This window comes from Ambystoma mexicanum, chromosome 8 (assembly GCF_040938575.1).
Source record: "Ambystoma mexicanum isolate Mex_15411 chromosome 8, UKY_AmexF1_1, whole genome shotgun sequence".
Classification (NCBI taxonomy): Eukaryota; Metazoa; Chordata; class Amphibia; order Caudata; family Ambystomatidae; genus Ambystoma; species Ambystoma mexicanum.
The window spans coordinates 297141526-297157738 of record NC_090929.1 but is presented as its reverse complement, the minus strand read 5'-3'; the positions used below and the strand labels follow the sequence as shown (position 1 = coordinate 297157738).

Genomic DNA, 16213 nt, shown 5'->3' with positions numbered 1-16213 from the left:
CATTGGGCATGGACGAAGACCTTGGCCACTGGCCATGGCCGGAGTCCATGGCTAGTGGTCTGGTAGTGATTTTTAAAAATAGTGGGCACGCCGGAGGCCGTGCTCATGGGCTGGTAGTGTTGTAAAATGGACAGTGGGCATGGCTGAAGGCCATGGCTAGTAGACCAGCGTGTAAGAAATCTATGGAATAACACAACCCTTGAAATTCAATGAAAAAACGCTAGTTAATGATCAGTTAAGGTAAAAGACGTATCGCAACAAAACCCTGGGTATTCAGCTAAAAGCACCTAAGCTAAGCGCCCCCTGTTGCCAGTGCCGGATTAAAACCTGTGAAGGCCCCTAGGCAGTAGAAATTTCAAGGCCCCCTTCGCAAATTATCTCCTAATACATTTTTAATTTTACCAACCAACAATTTTAATAAACCTATTTTATTACATTATGTACATTAACATATATAGTTTGCACCAGATTTTTGTTACAAACTGATTGACACCTGCCAGGAGATGAGCTTTTAAGAGACAAACTGTTATGTCAATCTGATGTCTCTGGTTTATATACTTTAGGTTGCTAATGGGTACATTACATTAATACAGTATTTTCTCTATAGAGTCTTTAATGTAAAGTTTTTGTTTCTTTGAACTGATTTTTTTTATCTTTTGAAAACAATTTAAGAAAGGTTGATTGTAATTTTCTTTCAAGATCAAGTCAATATTATGTTGATCCGTTGCCGTGGGCCCCTAAAAGGAGCGGGCCAATAGGCGGGTGCCTACTTTGCCTATTTGGTAACCTGGGACTGCCTGTTGCATAGCCTGTGACCACAATGATGACTTCACAGATGACATCACTGGTCACATTACTAATACCATCATGTATGCCATCTCTGATGACATCACGGGTGCCATCACTAATAACATCATATATGACAACAATAATTATTTAACTGATGGCATCAGACATAAAATTACTCTCGGTATTTCCACATATTTAGACCACCCTTACGTTTCTACATATGTGATTTTAGCATTTTAGAATAGTTCATAACAATTAGTACATTGTGAGAAATAGTCAACATCTACACATACATCATGCCTGTGAAGCTTCCATTTGTAGTAGTTTTGAAAAAGATGATATCTGAATTATAAGTATGAAGCAGTGAGAGATAGAGGAGACCCACTGCGCCAAGGAGTCATATCCCACCACCCAGGGCAAGATTAAAGGGAGTATGAGGGTTAAATGGCAATAGATGACAAAGTCCGACAGCAGGGGCAGAAGTAGGATGCAGCAGTGTCATGGAGAGAAGCATAGAGTCCAGCATAGAGACAGCAGTGGCTGTCCAAGGATAGGGTCTGCAATTGAAGGACCATCCATAAACCGGAAGAAAACTGTATCTGTGTGTAGGAGCTCTACTCTGGCTGCTGGTGAGTGGATAGATGATGTCATCAGTGAAGTCATTGTGATTTCATCATTGTGGATATGTGATGCTCATCTGGGGGTGCGAATTTAAGGTGGCTTTAGCAGAATTTTCACGGTTTTGTTGTGATTTTTTTTTACCTTAACAAATCTTTTTAATTGAATACCTATATCTATTTATCTATATATATATATGTGTATATATATATATATATATATATATATATATATATATATATATATATATATATATATATATATATGTATAGTTAGAAACAGAAGGAATCCTTCTAATGACACCACACTCCAGAACGTCACCGTATAAAATATTGGTAACATGAAACACACAGTCTCTAGTCCCTTTGCCATGTCAAACGTGCACATTTATTTCACGGCATACACACAAAAAAATGAAAAAAGTTCAACTAAATTTTCACCAAAAGGCTTTACCAGAGTTGTGTACATATATGGGGCAACCCCGCAACGAATCAAAAAGAGGTAGCGCTCTATTCTGCTGTCACTTGTCTAGTTGTGTAGAGACTTGTTAGGGTGGCCAACCATCCCACATTTTACAGAACTGTCATGATTTAAAGGGATGTGTCCCACACACAGTCTGTACGGGACAGCAAAAGATCACATGCTTTTATGTGATGGTTCAGAGCGCAGGGAAGGCTAGCCAAACTCCTGAGCTCTTGATCTGTGTTAGCAGAGCAGTGCAATAAAAACGCATAGATGCTGATGGCCCAGGCACTGCAAGGCTTGCGGATGCAGATGTAATGTAATTGTCATTTCTGTAGCGCCTTTTCCTATTGGTATGGCCTCAAAGTGCTGTAGCTTAACCTCGGCGGATCGAAGTCCAAGGTATGGGAAATAAGTCAGAGGAGTGTGGAATGAGTGTGTGTATTTTAGGCAATACTAAGGTAAGTAGGGGTGGCCAAGTCCCTGTTAGCTATCCATGTCGATCTGGCATGTGGATGGGTGCTGTGAGGTAGTCTGGAGAGTCTGTGAGTGCAGGAGACTCATTATGTGTCCAGCAAAACTGCATTTTTGTCATGGGATATGGCTGCATTCTTATGGCAGAGGTGGTGTGTGCTGTTTCTTAAAGTAGTGTATGATAGGAGATGCGTGCGGGTGGGTGGCCCTGCATTCGACTATCTTCCATAAGCATGGAGTGTGATACGTACCTGTGTGTCCGTTTGTCTTATCCACAAAGAGGTGCTTTGTGAATAAAAGGGAGGGTAGCATAATGCTGCATCCTGTGTAGCATGACTCAGATGACTTTCTATTGTGTTATAATTCATTTCAACGTGACTGCATTTTTAAAACCCTAGCGAGATTTGTTTAGGTTCACATACATTTGGAGGATACTTCTGTAATTATCTAATCAGGATGAGAAAAATAAATGTATAACCATATTCTTTTTGATCAACAGTTGACTGAAACAATGTATATATTATCCAGTTAGTTGCTAATGATGTAGCATAACAGAGGATACGTGAGAGAGGAGGTCCCGAATGACACTGTAAGGTTTGTGTGCACCGCAAACTGCTTGTGATGCGCATTCACGTCCAAAGTGTCCATCAAAACCATTTTGTAAAATTGGCCACCCTACTTTTTGAGTCTCATATTTGATTAATATAAATATGGTAACCTTACAATTTGTGATTGTGTCTTCTGACTGCACATCCACTGGGGAGTGGTCCTTCACCCACTCATGAATATTAACATCGCTTGTTTCTAATTCCTGTAAGTTTCATACCTTTTTTTCTTCCCCTTTTCCCATTCTTTGATATCCAGGTTCCCCGTTTGCCCGTGCCAGCTTAAAAAGTGCCAAGAATGAGAGCTCCTCTTATTTCCGGCGGAAGGAGAAGATGTTCCGTTTCTTCATCAGACGGATGGTGAAAGCACAGAGTTTCTATTGGTTCGTCCTGTGCGTGGTGGCGCTCAACACGCTGTGCGTGGCCATTGTACATTATGACCAGCCGCAGTGGCTCACTGATGCCTTATGTAAGTGTATATCATTGTCAATGTTCAGCTTTGCCCTTATTGGGAAACATAAAGAGTCCCACTTTCCAGTTTTGCGGGCTTAACACAGATCTGTGAATTCATCTCCATCGGGTCCAGGAGAACCCCAAACTTTTCACGACTGAAACCTACATACATACAGTTGTACTAATTCATTTCAATCCATTACTGCAAACTCAACTTTTCATTACTGGACTATACCCACACACATTTCCTGGCCCGCTGTGCCACTATCTTTCCACTGTTAAGCTCGTACACCGAAATCCAGTCTTCCATCAATTCTGTTTTTACACTAACGTACACAACATCTTTGCTACTGCATACTACTCCTGAGCTGCAGCTTTTCCTATTATTCCAATACTTGAAAACACATTAAGATATTTAAATATTCATCATTGCAGACCTGCAGAGTCTTTGCTATTCTACTATGAATCGTACACAGAGCCCTTTCTTTGTATCTCAATCCTGAACTGCTATTTGCTCTGCAACTGTTCTATACAACTTGAAGATCAAGACCTTGCTGAGAGTTGGTGGGCCATTATCTTGGGGCTCAGGGGCAGGCACGCAGCTTTGGGGGACGATGGGGTGCGTGTGTGGAGTGTTCTACGCCTCCCATGTTTTCCCACTCGTCGTATTATGAGAGACCTGCCTGAAGGTGTGTTTGTGTGTGTGTGTGTGTGTGTGTGATTCGGGTCCAGAGCTGTTATGACTGGATTTCTGGAGGTGACGACGAGGGGACCTTAAGGAGGTTCCCAGATAACAGGGCAGCGCCCTCATTCCTTCCCCCTGGATAAGGGGGAGGGGATGGCCAAAAGCCGGTGAAAATGGGCCGGCAGCCCGCGAAGACGAAGGGGGCGGGATGCCAAGGAAAGTGGACCAAAAGCATTCGAAAGGGCAAACCAAGAGATGGGCGAGCCAGGCAATATAAGTGCGCACAGCCAGCAGGCAGCTTCATATCTCGCTGCATTGATGCTGGAAGGAGTCCAGGAGCTGTTTTCCTCCCACCCACCCTACATAGGGAAAGCTACAGCAAAGGAAGCAGAAAAGTCTTCACCTTTGCAGTCGCAGAGTGGTGGGGTGGTGTTTTAGCGACCAGTGACACTGTAGGTACTACAAACGAGCTGTGGGAAAGCGGAAGGGGTTTTCGCTCCTCTCGCGATTAGCGCTCCTCTGAGGCCTAGCAGCAAGGGCGCTGGAGGTATCTAAGAGGGCTCGGCTTACCCCGGTAAGAGCGGCACTCCTCCAGCCCAGGATCACCTGCAAGGGCAGGTGGGGCGCAGACAATAACGTTTGGGGGAGCTTTGGCCTAGAGTGGACATGGTTGGAAAATGAGGGAAGCAATGTTGAGATGGAATAGTCGGCTGGTCGCCGCACCTGGAGAACAATTTTACAACGTTTTGTTTTGCAGTGATGACAAACATGTAGTGTTTAGTAATGTTGTGATAATAAACCTGCAACCTTTTATGCCAACAAAGGAACAAATGTCTCCATCTGCCCCTTTTTCAGAGTAAGGGGAGGTAAGGGTAGCGAATGGAAAGAGTGATGCTGTTGTTATAATTATGGACAAGTGCCCAGGTTATTTCTGTGCTACCAATTGCGATGTACGCATGTGATTTTCATTGGGCCTGTGCTTTACTGCCCTGTTGTCAGATAAGGGCACTCTGGCAGGCAGCAGTTTGTGGTAAATGGGTGGCGACCCTCTTAAATGCAAAACTACAAATCTTTAGGAAAAGTGCTAATGTTGGTGCGTCATATGTATTTTAAAGTCAAGCACCAAGCACAAGTCACAACAGCGGATTGGTTAATTTCTGGCACAATAGGTCAAATAAATACTTTTAAAAAGCAAAACAAAACATATTTTTGTGTAAAACTGCACGCTACCTTCCTATTTCAAAGAATAAACAAACAAGTGACCTATATTTATAATACAACCAATGCACAGCAGTGTAAACAGCCAGCTGAAGTTGTCTCAGTGTCACGTGTGAACAGGACATCGACCCCTCTCCCTTTTCTTGCATTCTATCACTTGCCGCTTCAGATAATTGAAAATGTTAATGTTAAAGGATATTTGTACTGTGCATTATCACCACCGTAGTGGTCCCCTGGTGCCCTGGCGGATATGAAAGAAAGGGGGTTGGTTAGGGCGTGCTAGTAGAACAAAGTTGGGAGAAAGAGCAAGGGAGCTGTGATGGGCTGTTGGCAGCTTCAGTTCGGTTAACACTGTTTGCTGAGCTTTTCGCTGTGGTATTAGGTCGGAGTCCGTTGTGTGCTGTTGTGTGAGGGTCTGTGTGGTGTGTTTGTTGTTGTGGTGAAGTGCGTGCGGGTTGCTGTGGTTTAAGAGGTATGGTTGTGTTTAGTTAGGGTTTGAGAGGTGTGTGAAGAGGGAGGAGATTTTAGTAGTTTTTAGTAGGGTTAGTTATTAGCATTGTTGTCTGGAGAAAATGCATGTTCATATTGTTTGTCTTTTGAGATTTAGACAAACATTTCTTCCTTACAGTGATCTAGTTTCAGCACAATAAGCTTCTCTCTCATTTCTCTGTCATTATGTTGTGTTAGTTAAACTCTACATTACTATCTTTGTTCTTGCTCAGGCCAGCCCCTACATCCCAATCTTTGGTTGATTCAAACGGGTCCCTGCGGATCTATCTACTTGTGACCTATGCCCACACCCATCGCTCTTTCTGAGTGTGATGCGGTACAGTTAAGTCCTTGCCAGGATGTCTGGAATGGTGCAAGTGAATAACCAAATGTATGTCTGAGATGATTTGTTGTGTGTGTTGGGTTAATTGTTAGAAGTTAGTACATCTCTGGGAAGACTGCTAGGGTATTGTGTACGTCGGTCTAGTGCATTCAGTCTTCTACTTACTGGCGTGGGTGTGGGCTTCATAGTGTGGTGATAGTGGTCTCATTATGGCTGGCGGGTTAGTTTATAAGAAGGGGTTTGTTAGAGGATGGTTGTCTTGTGAGCGTGAGTTAGTGGTGTGATAGTGTATATGCACAATTGCGTTGGGATTTGGGTTTACACAAGGTTCATGTAGTCATGTCTGTCAGGGGAGGTTGGTAGTGGATAAGGTTGGTAGTTGTGCATGTTGTTTGCATCAGCCTTGTTTGCTAGGGTTCTGTACTGTTTGGTTTGTCCCTTGTGGTTGGTTCCACCTAGCATTGGAAAACTTTGAGTACCATAATGCAGGGAAACAGAAGAGGATGCACCACTTGTGCCCTACATGGGGCATAGTTAGATCTCTGTTCTCTTAAGACTCTCTTGAGACTATGGGGGTCATGACATGCTTGCTGGTATCCCGCCGGTAATTCCGGCGGGATACCGACAAACGGTATTACTGTTCCTGCTGCCTGATATCCCGGAATTACCGGGATATTACAGGTGGCGGGAATCACGGTAAATCCCCATTCCATGGAGTCTCAGAGTACTCCATGGAGGGGATTTGCTGGTATTTCGCCAGACATTCTGGCTGTTTATTTTGCTGGTGGGGTCCTTGGCTGGAGGTAAATCAGGTAACCCACACTGGCAAACTTGTAGTTTTCTCATCCAGGAAAGGTGTTGGTCACGGAATTACTGCCACTTTTTTCCCCAGACTAGCAAACTTATAATAACCCCCTGTGAGGCAATTGTCACATATAGTGCCTTACAAATCAAGTAAACAAATCTACTTGCTGCACACACCATCGCTTTAATTCTATTCTGCGCCTTTGCACCAATACCTGAATCCCAAATGGTGAAGCTGTCTAACAGTGCATATTTGGCTCTGTTAGGGTGTTATCAAACAGTTATTCATTTATTTATTGTGCATTTGTAAGGCACTTATAGAGCAAGAAATGGTGTTTCAAAGCGCCCTTCAGGGCAAAGGGGGAGAACATGGGACAGAGGCAATAGAATACAATAATGAACAGGACAGAGGTTGTCCTACTAGTCCTTGTGAGCATTCGGATTGTGCAAGTTTAGAGAGAGAGAAGGGGAAGGGGTGGAGTGGGTAAGCGCTAAGAGATTCCCCAGGGGTGGGGGATGCCAGGCAGTAGGTTGCCGAGGACCGGTAAGTGCTTGGCAGAAATCACATTGTCAAGAATTGCCATCTGCTGATACGAAGTGCAGTCCTGTGAGGGAACACAGGCCAGTCTGTGCCCAAAGGCAAGTGCGGGGAGCAGGAGAGGCTGAAGGCGATTGGGAGGATGGCCATGACCCCGGAGTACACATAAGGGTCAAGGCCACCAATCTCAGTGACTGAGGGGTTTAGCACGGGAGGGGGAGGGAGAAGGAGGAGGTCAAGAGGAAAGTCTTGAGGCGTTTCAGGAATTTGAGGAGATCTGGATCAAGACGATGAGGGATGGGGAGGCTGTTCCAGAGGAGGGAGTCAGCTGAGGAAAGAGATTGGCCTCCAGCTTGCTGCTTAGAGAAGCGCTTGACACACAGAGTTGGAGCCTAGGAATGTAACGACCTGGATGGTGAGTATTTGGTGAGGGCAGATTGTAGATAGCCTTGTCCCTGACCCCAGACAGCCTTATGTGTGATGCAGAGAGATTTGAATTTGATCCTTGCAGCAACCGGAAGCCAAAGGAGAGATTTTAAGGCTGGAGAGATGCAGTGCTTGGGCTTGGGCTTGAGGCCAGGATAAGTCTTGCAGCCCTATTCTGGATAAAATGGAGGGCGCGGCGAGAGGAAGAATGTAGATTAAGGAAAAAGGCTGTTGCAGTAGTCCAGCCTAGAGAGTGAGTACCAGGGCTCCAGAGACATTGTCCTTCTGGGGAAAGGTGAAGAAAGGAAGGATGCCTCTGAGGAGGTGGAGTTATAGTAATAGGCAGGCCATTGTACATGATGTGCTCAGAAGGGTTGCAGGCTTGACTCATTGTAACAGTTTTGTCATATAAAAAAATTGGTTGACAATTATGTTCCAAAAAATGATCTTTGATTGTATTCAAAGTAGCTTACATTGGGCCTCATTATTGTTTCCCAGGTCTGGAAAAATTGCTGGTAGAATTGCCAGTAATTCTGCCACCAGCAATTTTACCCAACCGGGGAAACCCACGTTTGACTGTGGGGGCACTGACTTACCCCGAGGCCTGACCTGCGGGTAAATCAGGCCCCCACTGGCAAAAAATGCAGTAATTGCTGCAATCCCCGCCATGGAGTCCTATGGGACTCAATGGAATGGGGCTATACTGGCATTTCCTCCACCTGGAATATCCAGGTAATATCGGGATATCAGGCAACGGAAATGGTAGGGGCAGGTTGCTGGTATCCCACCGGAAAATTACCGGCGGGTACCGGAAAACCTGTAATGAGCCCCATTGATTATATTTGCCCCCCTCCTCTGGGTGACTTCAGGGCCTGTGGGAGATGCATGGGGCTCATTGAGGACCCCTTTCAAAATTGTTTGGGCCCCCCCCCAAGCCGTCCCCATATCTTTCTGAGGCAACTTTTTGGTGCATAGATTATAATGGAGATATTCTCTAATGCAAACTCCAATGGGTGATTTCCCTCGGTTTATCATGGATGGTGCAAAACATGAGCCTGACCTTGAACTTCATTATTCCCCAAGGACAGTGGTCGAAGTGGGTGGTAGTGGTGCTCCTCTTCTTTTTTAAAAATGTTTTGCTGTTCTTATACTTTTATTTTAAAAAGAAACCATTCCAGAATGGTTTCATTTTAAAATTAAAGCGTAGGAAGAAATTGCTACTTACACTCCAGTGCGCTGCACTGAACGGTCTCTTAAACAGCAGGCTCATTGGTTTGGGGCCCTTTTTCCAGATCCCCCCTCGATTTTCATATCCCACTTAAAGCAGTGCCTATAGTTGAGGACTTATAGTGGAAAAAACATACAGTAAAGGTACCAGAATACAAAGAAGGCTTGGACATGGTATGAGGACATATATATTTGTACTCTACAACCACTGAATAGTGTAGTAGTAGAGCAGACATAGGTAGTAGTGGGAAAGTAACTAATAGTCTGAAAATGCAAAACCTGTAGAAAGAAGAGCTAAGGCTGTATGAAGGTGTCATACGTCACAGGGGGCAATTTAGCAATACTTTAAGATTTATTTTGAATGCAATCGCCTCTCTAAAGTAATGTGAGTCTTTCATATATCAAGAGTTACATGCTCTGCCAGACCTGGCGTCATCTCAAAATTTGCTACTTGTAGATCTGCCTTGTTTATTGAGAAAGATAAACCACCATTGTGTAAGGGAGAAAAATGATATGAGCTGAATCTCACTGAAAAGAGGGTGTGTCCACTCCCAGAATAACACAGATCATATCCCCAAAATGCCTTATCTGTCAAAATACAACACTGTAAAATAGACCCAAAACTGCGATCCTGATTTGTCTGACAATACCGAATGGCAGAAACTAAAAATATGTTTGTCAGGCTCCAAAAATTAGATTAATCTGTCTCACAATACAGTATGCTGTAGAGAGGCAGATGTACATGTCATCTATATAGCCCACCCATTCACCCCTGCCATACTGGAAGAACAGCAAGAAAGCTCTTTGCATGACACCTGGTATCATCCCAATACCACTTTGAAGGTACGAGAGATTTTATGCGCTCAGACAACCGGACCGAATGTACCCTCGAACTGAGGCGGTAGACATGAGCCTGCAGACACCACTGGACATAGTGCTATAAGTAAAGTTGGACAGAAGAAAGGTGATGTCATGAAGAGAGAAGATACATAGACGCACGAAACATGATGTTTGAATATCTGAAGAATGAAGATGTAACTGAAGCAACAAAGTAAATATATATGCGAATGTGAAGAAATCGTATATGCGTAAAAGATAAGTGACAAGAGATGCAGTAGATGTATATACGCACAAACGCAAGTTAGATAAGACAACATAGAAGCTTGCTAAAGTAGGAAATATAATGCGAGTAAAGCAGCCATGTTGAGAAAAAGGGTGTCGGCATCGTATAATAGTAAGTAAGAAATCTTGAGGAGAGAGACAAAGGCTGCAGAGATAGCAGGTACTGGAATACAGATTTGTGTAAGAAAAAATGGTATTTGCTTGGCTCAGGATCAAGGATGCCATAGCAAGAAGCAACTGCAAGGCACAAAAGGAGTTAAAGAGGATAAGCCACGTACGTAAGACATATTTCGAAGGGATTGTGTCCTGTGACGTATTCCTTATCTTTGATAATACGTTTCCAGCTTGCTGGCCTCGGAAATTTTTTCTGTAGAGGGCGCTGCGCGTCGACGTCCGCCGAGTCGATGTCCCTCGACGGCCACCGTATCAGCGCCGACGTCACCATGCCCATAAATAGCCACGCGCTGCGTCTGTTGCTCAGTTCCGTTTTTCCACGCTTCGTGGGGCCTCGGAAAGTCGTTGCTCAGTTCAGTCAGGTTAACTATCTATTTCTACTCGAATATTCCTTATCGTTCTCGATGGCTTCTTCATCAGAACCGACGATGCAGCGATCCGGCTTCAAGAAATGTCGAGACTGCGGTAAAAAAATGTCAATAACGGATCCACACAGGGTCTGCTTATGGTGCTTGGGATCCGAGCACCATTGTTCGGAGTGTGAGGACTGCATGTCTATGACGGCGAAAGCCTTGAAGGAGCGCAAGGGAAAGCTCGAGAGAGGTAAGTCAGCCAAGACCTCCTCGAAAGTTTCGTCGGCTGAATCGAGGCATTCGTCTCCTCGCCGTCGAAAACATTCCCATTCTAGATCTCGAAGCAGCTCCCACCATTCGTCGAGATCAAGACACTCAAAAAAGAGACGTGGAAGGTCCCATTCCTCGTCGTCTTCTCTGTCCCCAGAAAGAGTCTCCTGTCCCACCAAACACAGTTCTCAAGCTGAGTGATAGGAATTCAGAAAGAAAATGTTAAGCGTCTTCGAGAACGCGGCCTCGACCCCCTCGAAGACAGCTGAGGGTGATACCCCAGGTGAAAAACCCAAAAAATCAAAACGCCACGAGTTGCAGCACCCGGCGAAACATTCCACCCGAGAGCGCCATGAGCCATCGGGTAAGAAGGCACCGTCTTCGACGCCGAGGATTCCTTCGACGCCGTCGTCGAAGATTCCTTCGACGCACGGATCGGCACCATCAACGCCGTTGTCGAAGGGTTCCTAGATGCATTGGTCGATCGACTCGATGCCATCGTCGATGCCGACGCCGATGAAAGAGAGGACCAAGGCCACCCCACAGCCAACGGTGATTTCAAGGGCCTCCGGCACGATGCCGAGACCGTCGTCGATGCCCTCGAGTAGGATCCCGATCCTCTCGAGTTCTTCGAGACCCCTTCCAGTTTTTTCAACGCCGTTTTCGGTGCCTTCGAAGCCTGTTACATCGGCGTCGACGACATCGACGTTTCTCATCCAATAACGACGAGTTTGGCTCCTTCTGCCTTAGAAAAGGGTTTTACTCCATTTCAGAGGTCAGAATACCCTGGACTTTCTTCAATTTATGAAGAAGGGGAAGATTCTGACCAGGAAACATTCGGATTACAGAGGACCACACTGCCTACTGCAGAGGATTTCACCTCTGAGGAAAGAAGGCTGAAGGAACTACAGGAGTCACTACATGAGGCAAGTGGGCTGGACACTTCCCCAGAAGTGGAATGTGTTAAGCCACACCCAGGGGAACATGCCGAAACACCATATAGAACCCTGATGGCAAGAATAATTGAGTTTATGGGTTGGTCTGCGCCTTCACCTGTTTTCCAACAGGATGACCTAACAGATATATTGGACAAAGGCCCACAGGAGGACCCGGTGGTCCCCTTCCATGCAGCCTTACAAAGAAAAATTGCATCTAATTGGGAAACTCCCAAAGTTATCCCTGCAGTCAATAAAAGATTGTCAACCAAGTATAGGGTAGCGGCTGCTGACCCTGAATATCTGTCAAAACACCCGACCCCAGAGAGCCTGGTGGTTCAAGCGGCAACTTCATCTAGCAGTAGGACCGCTTACCCTACTGTCCCACAGGATAGAGATGACAAGAGGTACGACTCTATGGCAAACAAAGTCTTCTCTGCCTGTAGTATGGCGTTGAAGTCCATCAACGCCACCTGTACGCTCGCCAGGTTCAGTCACATACTATGGGAGTGTGCTTCATCAGCGGCTGACTGCATACCCGATGGAGAGGAAAAGGAACCCTTCCTTAACATTATTAAAGATGGCAAAGATGCCATGTGCGAATCACTTCAAACTGGCATCGATTCCGCTGACAGTATCAGCAGGGCCATTGCGACAAGTACAACAATCCGCAGGCATGCGTGGTTGCGAAAGTCGGGCTTTGTCCCTGATGTACAGGCCAGACTTTTGAATATGCCCTTTGACGGCTCTTCATTATTCGGGAAAAAGGCTGATGACAGTCTGGAAAAGTTGCAGACTTCTAAAGCAGCAGCAAAATCCTTAGGAGCTGCTATCCGCCAAACTCCTTTTTGCCCCTCAGGAACCTCTGGGAGAGGAAAGTCCTTTCGCTATTATTCCGCATTCGGTAAAGACAGAGGAGAGGACAGCCGGCTCAAAGAGGCCAAAGGAGATCCACCCGAGGTGGACGGGTCAAAAGTACTAAGACCGCTGCAGCAGCAGGTGCCTCTTTACCCTCGGCATCTGCATCAGCTGCCCCCAAACCACTCTGAGGCCTTCCCACACAATACACCTGTAGGGGGCAGGTTAACTCACCATCTGACGGAATGGCAGGCTATAACGTCAGATGTTTGGGCATTGGAGACAGTTGCCCAAGGTTACTGCCTACCCTTTCTACACATCCCTCAGTGTCATCCACCGGGGAACAGCTCTCTAAAAGTTCCAGATCCGCTCCTCTTGCAGGAAATTATAGACCTGCTAGAGAAAGGTGCCATAGAACCGGTACCTGTAGCGGACAGGAACAAGGGCTGGTACTCCCCCTACTTTCTAATACCAAAGAAAGACGGAGGACTGAGACCCATCCTGGACTTACGAGAATTGAACAAGTTCCTCAGGATGGACAAGTTTAAGATGGTAACTCTCTCTCAGATCCTTCAGGCCCTCCAGCTCCAGGACTGGCTGGTATCTCTGGACCTTCAGGATGCTTATTTCCATGTGCCAATCCATCTCAAACACAGGAAATACCTGAGGTTCGCAATTGGCGACTCTCATTATCAATTTCGAGTTCTGCCATTTGGGCTGACCTCTGTCCCGAGGGTCTTCACCAAGCTGATGTCGTTAGTGGCGGCGAGTCTAAGGAGGGAAGGTATTCACGTCTATCCCTACCTGGACGATTGGCTGATCAGGGCCGTATCTTCGGAACAGGCCCAGCTAGATTATGTCTGCCTCTTCCTTCACAGACTGGGCTTCTCCCTCAATTTAAAGAAGTCACAGATGATACCATCACAGAGACTCCAGTTCATTGGAGCGGTCCTGGACACTTCCCTGGGAAAAGCCTCGCCACCAGAGGTGAGGGCTCAATATATTCTACAGATGGGCACCAAGTTTCAAAATGCCCAACGTCTCCCAGCCTTCGACTTTTTGAAGTTGCTAGGCCTCATGGTATCCTGCATCTTCCTTGTGCCAGAGGCTCACCTGAGAATGAGATCTCTTCAGTGGGCACTGAGAAGTCAGTGGTCACAATTCTCAGGGAGAATGACAGATCTCCTCCAGATTCCGGACAAGGTAGCCCGCGACCTTCAATGGTGGGCCTATCCAGAGAACATCTTGAAAGGAGAACTGTTTTGGCAACCATGGCCGGAGATAACAGTAGTCACAGACGCCTCACTCACGGGGTGGGGTGCCCATGCCAACGACTTGACCATCAGCGGTCGTTGGTCTCCATCGGAGTCCAGGCTACACATCAACCTATTAGAGCTGAGAGCGATCAGACTAGCGCTGAAAGCTTTCCTGCCATCAGTACAGGGGAGAAATGTCCTGATAATGACGGACAACACGGTGGCCATGCACTACCTCAACAAAGGAGGAGGCGTAGGATCACTGCCACTGTGCAGAGAGGCAATGCAGCTCTGGTTTTGGGCAATTCGGGAAGGAATCTCTCTATCGGCAGTCCACCTAGCCGGAGAGAAGAACTTGACAGCGGACACTCTGAGCAGGCAGAGCACAGTCTCCCACGAGTGGGAGCTAGCTCAGGAAGTCCTTCAAGAGATCTTCGCCCTTTGGGGAACCCCTCAAGTGGATCTGTTTGCCACAAGCACCAACAGGAAGTGCGATCTGTTCTGTTCAAGGGAATTTCCCCCGAGAGGAGCTCTAGGAGATGCGTTTGTAGTGGACTGGGAGTTTCCACTCCTTTACGCGTTCCCACCAGTCCCTGTTATTCCTCAAATGATCAGGAGGTTGAGAAGATTCCTGAAAACCATGATCCTAATTGCCCCGGATTGGGCCAGGAGAACGTGGTACCCGGACCTTCTAGATATGTCCATCTGTCCTCCAATCTGTCTTCCACTCAAAGAGAATCTTCTCTCGCAGAAGGGAGGTCAGGTTCTCCATCCAGACACCAGAACCCTCAACCTTCACGCTTGGCTTCTGAAAGGTTGAGGTACAAGTATTGGGATCTCCCTGATGACTTCATGGAGGTGTTGCTTTCGGCCAGAAGACCAGCAACAAAGTCTTTATACTGCTGCCGTTGGAACACATTTTGCAGCTGGTGTAGGGAACAGAATATCGACCCCTTTTCATGTGGTACACCAACGGTGTTATCGTTTCTACTCTACTTGGCAAACTCAGGCCTTCAAGTGGGCACTGTAAAAGGCTATCTGGCAGCGCTCTCTATCTTCAAGCGCACTGCGGAGGAACCATCGTATTTCAAAATTCCTCTAGTGGTACAATTTCTCAAGGGACTAACTAATGTTTACCCTCCAAAACCATTCCAGGTTCCCTTATGGGACTTAAATTTAGTCTTAAACTTCTTAATGGGCACTCCATTCGAACCACTTCACTCTTGCGCGCTGAGATTTCTCACGCTTAAAACTGTCCTATTGGTAGCACTAACATCTGCTAGGAGGGTGAGTGAGCTACAAGCTCTCTCCTGTAAACCTCCACATACAATCTTCCACAAGGACAAAGTTGTCCTACAGGTGAAGCCTAATTTCCTCCCAAAGGTGGTTTCTGAATTTCATATTACTCAGAAAATTACCTTGCCTTCATTCTACCCTCCTCCCCATCCGGGGAAAGAGGAGGAAAGGCTACATAGGCTGGACCCTAGGCGAGCTCTCAGCTTTTACATCAGCAGAATGGCTAGGATCAGGCAAGCAGACCAACTGTTTGCAGGATACTCAGGTCACAAGTTGGGACTACCCATAACAAAACAAACCATCTCCAGGTGGATTATTTTGGCCATCCTGGAATGTTATAGACTAGCAGGGAAAGAGCCACCCCAAAATCTCAGGGCTCATTCAACCAGGGGTATCGCAGCCTCTTCGGCTCTCCAGAGAGGGGTACCGGTCCGGGACATATGTGCGGCTGCCACATGGTCGTCCGCACATACATTCACAAAATTTTACAATCTGGATTCCTCCACTTCTCAAGAGACCAGATTTGGCAAGGCCGTATTACATTCGGTCCATCCCTAAAGGGATACATATCACTATCACTCCCACTTCCAATTACATGCCACTGCTATGGGAGACTATCAAAGATAAGGAATATGTCGGAGGACACAATCCCTTTGAAGAACAAGTTACTTCTTACCTGGTAACGTTCTTTCGACGGGATGTTCCTCCGGCGTATTCCTTATCGCCCCTCCCAACCATCCCCGCAGTGATAACTTCCCTTGTGGTTGCAGCTTACGCTCCTTCAAGGTCACTAACCAATTCGGGCATGACTTTTCTTA

The 16213-nt window shown here is 46.2% G+C and overlaps 1 protein-coding gene across 5 annotated transcripts in view; it reads left to right on the top strand.

Annotated features, from left to right (window-relative positions):
* Positions 1-16213, top strand: part of CACNA1B (calcium voltage-gated channel subunit alpha1 B) — a 2298664-nt gene that overhangs the window by 1291714 nt on the left and 990737 nt on the right. For all 5 annotated transcript variants that reach the window (XM_069609698.1, XM_069609696.1, XM_069609700.1 and 2 more), the window contains exon 11: positions 3208-3417. In XM_069609698.1, the coding sequence (XP_069465799.1) occupies positions 3208-3417 (210 nt within the window). The remainder of the gene's footprint in view (positions 1-3207; positions 3418-16213) is intronic.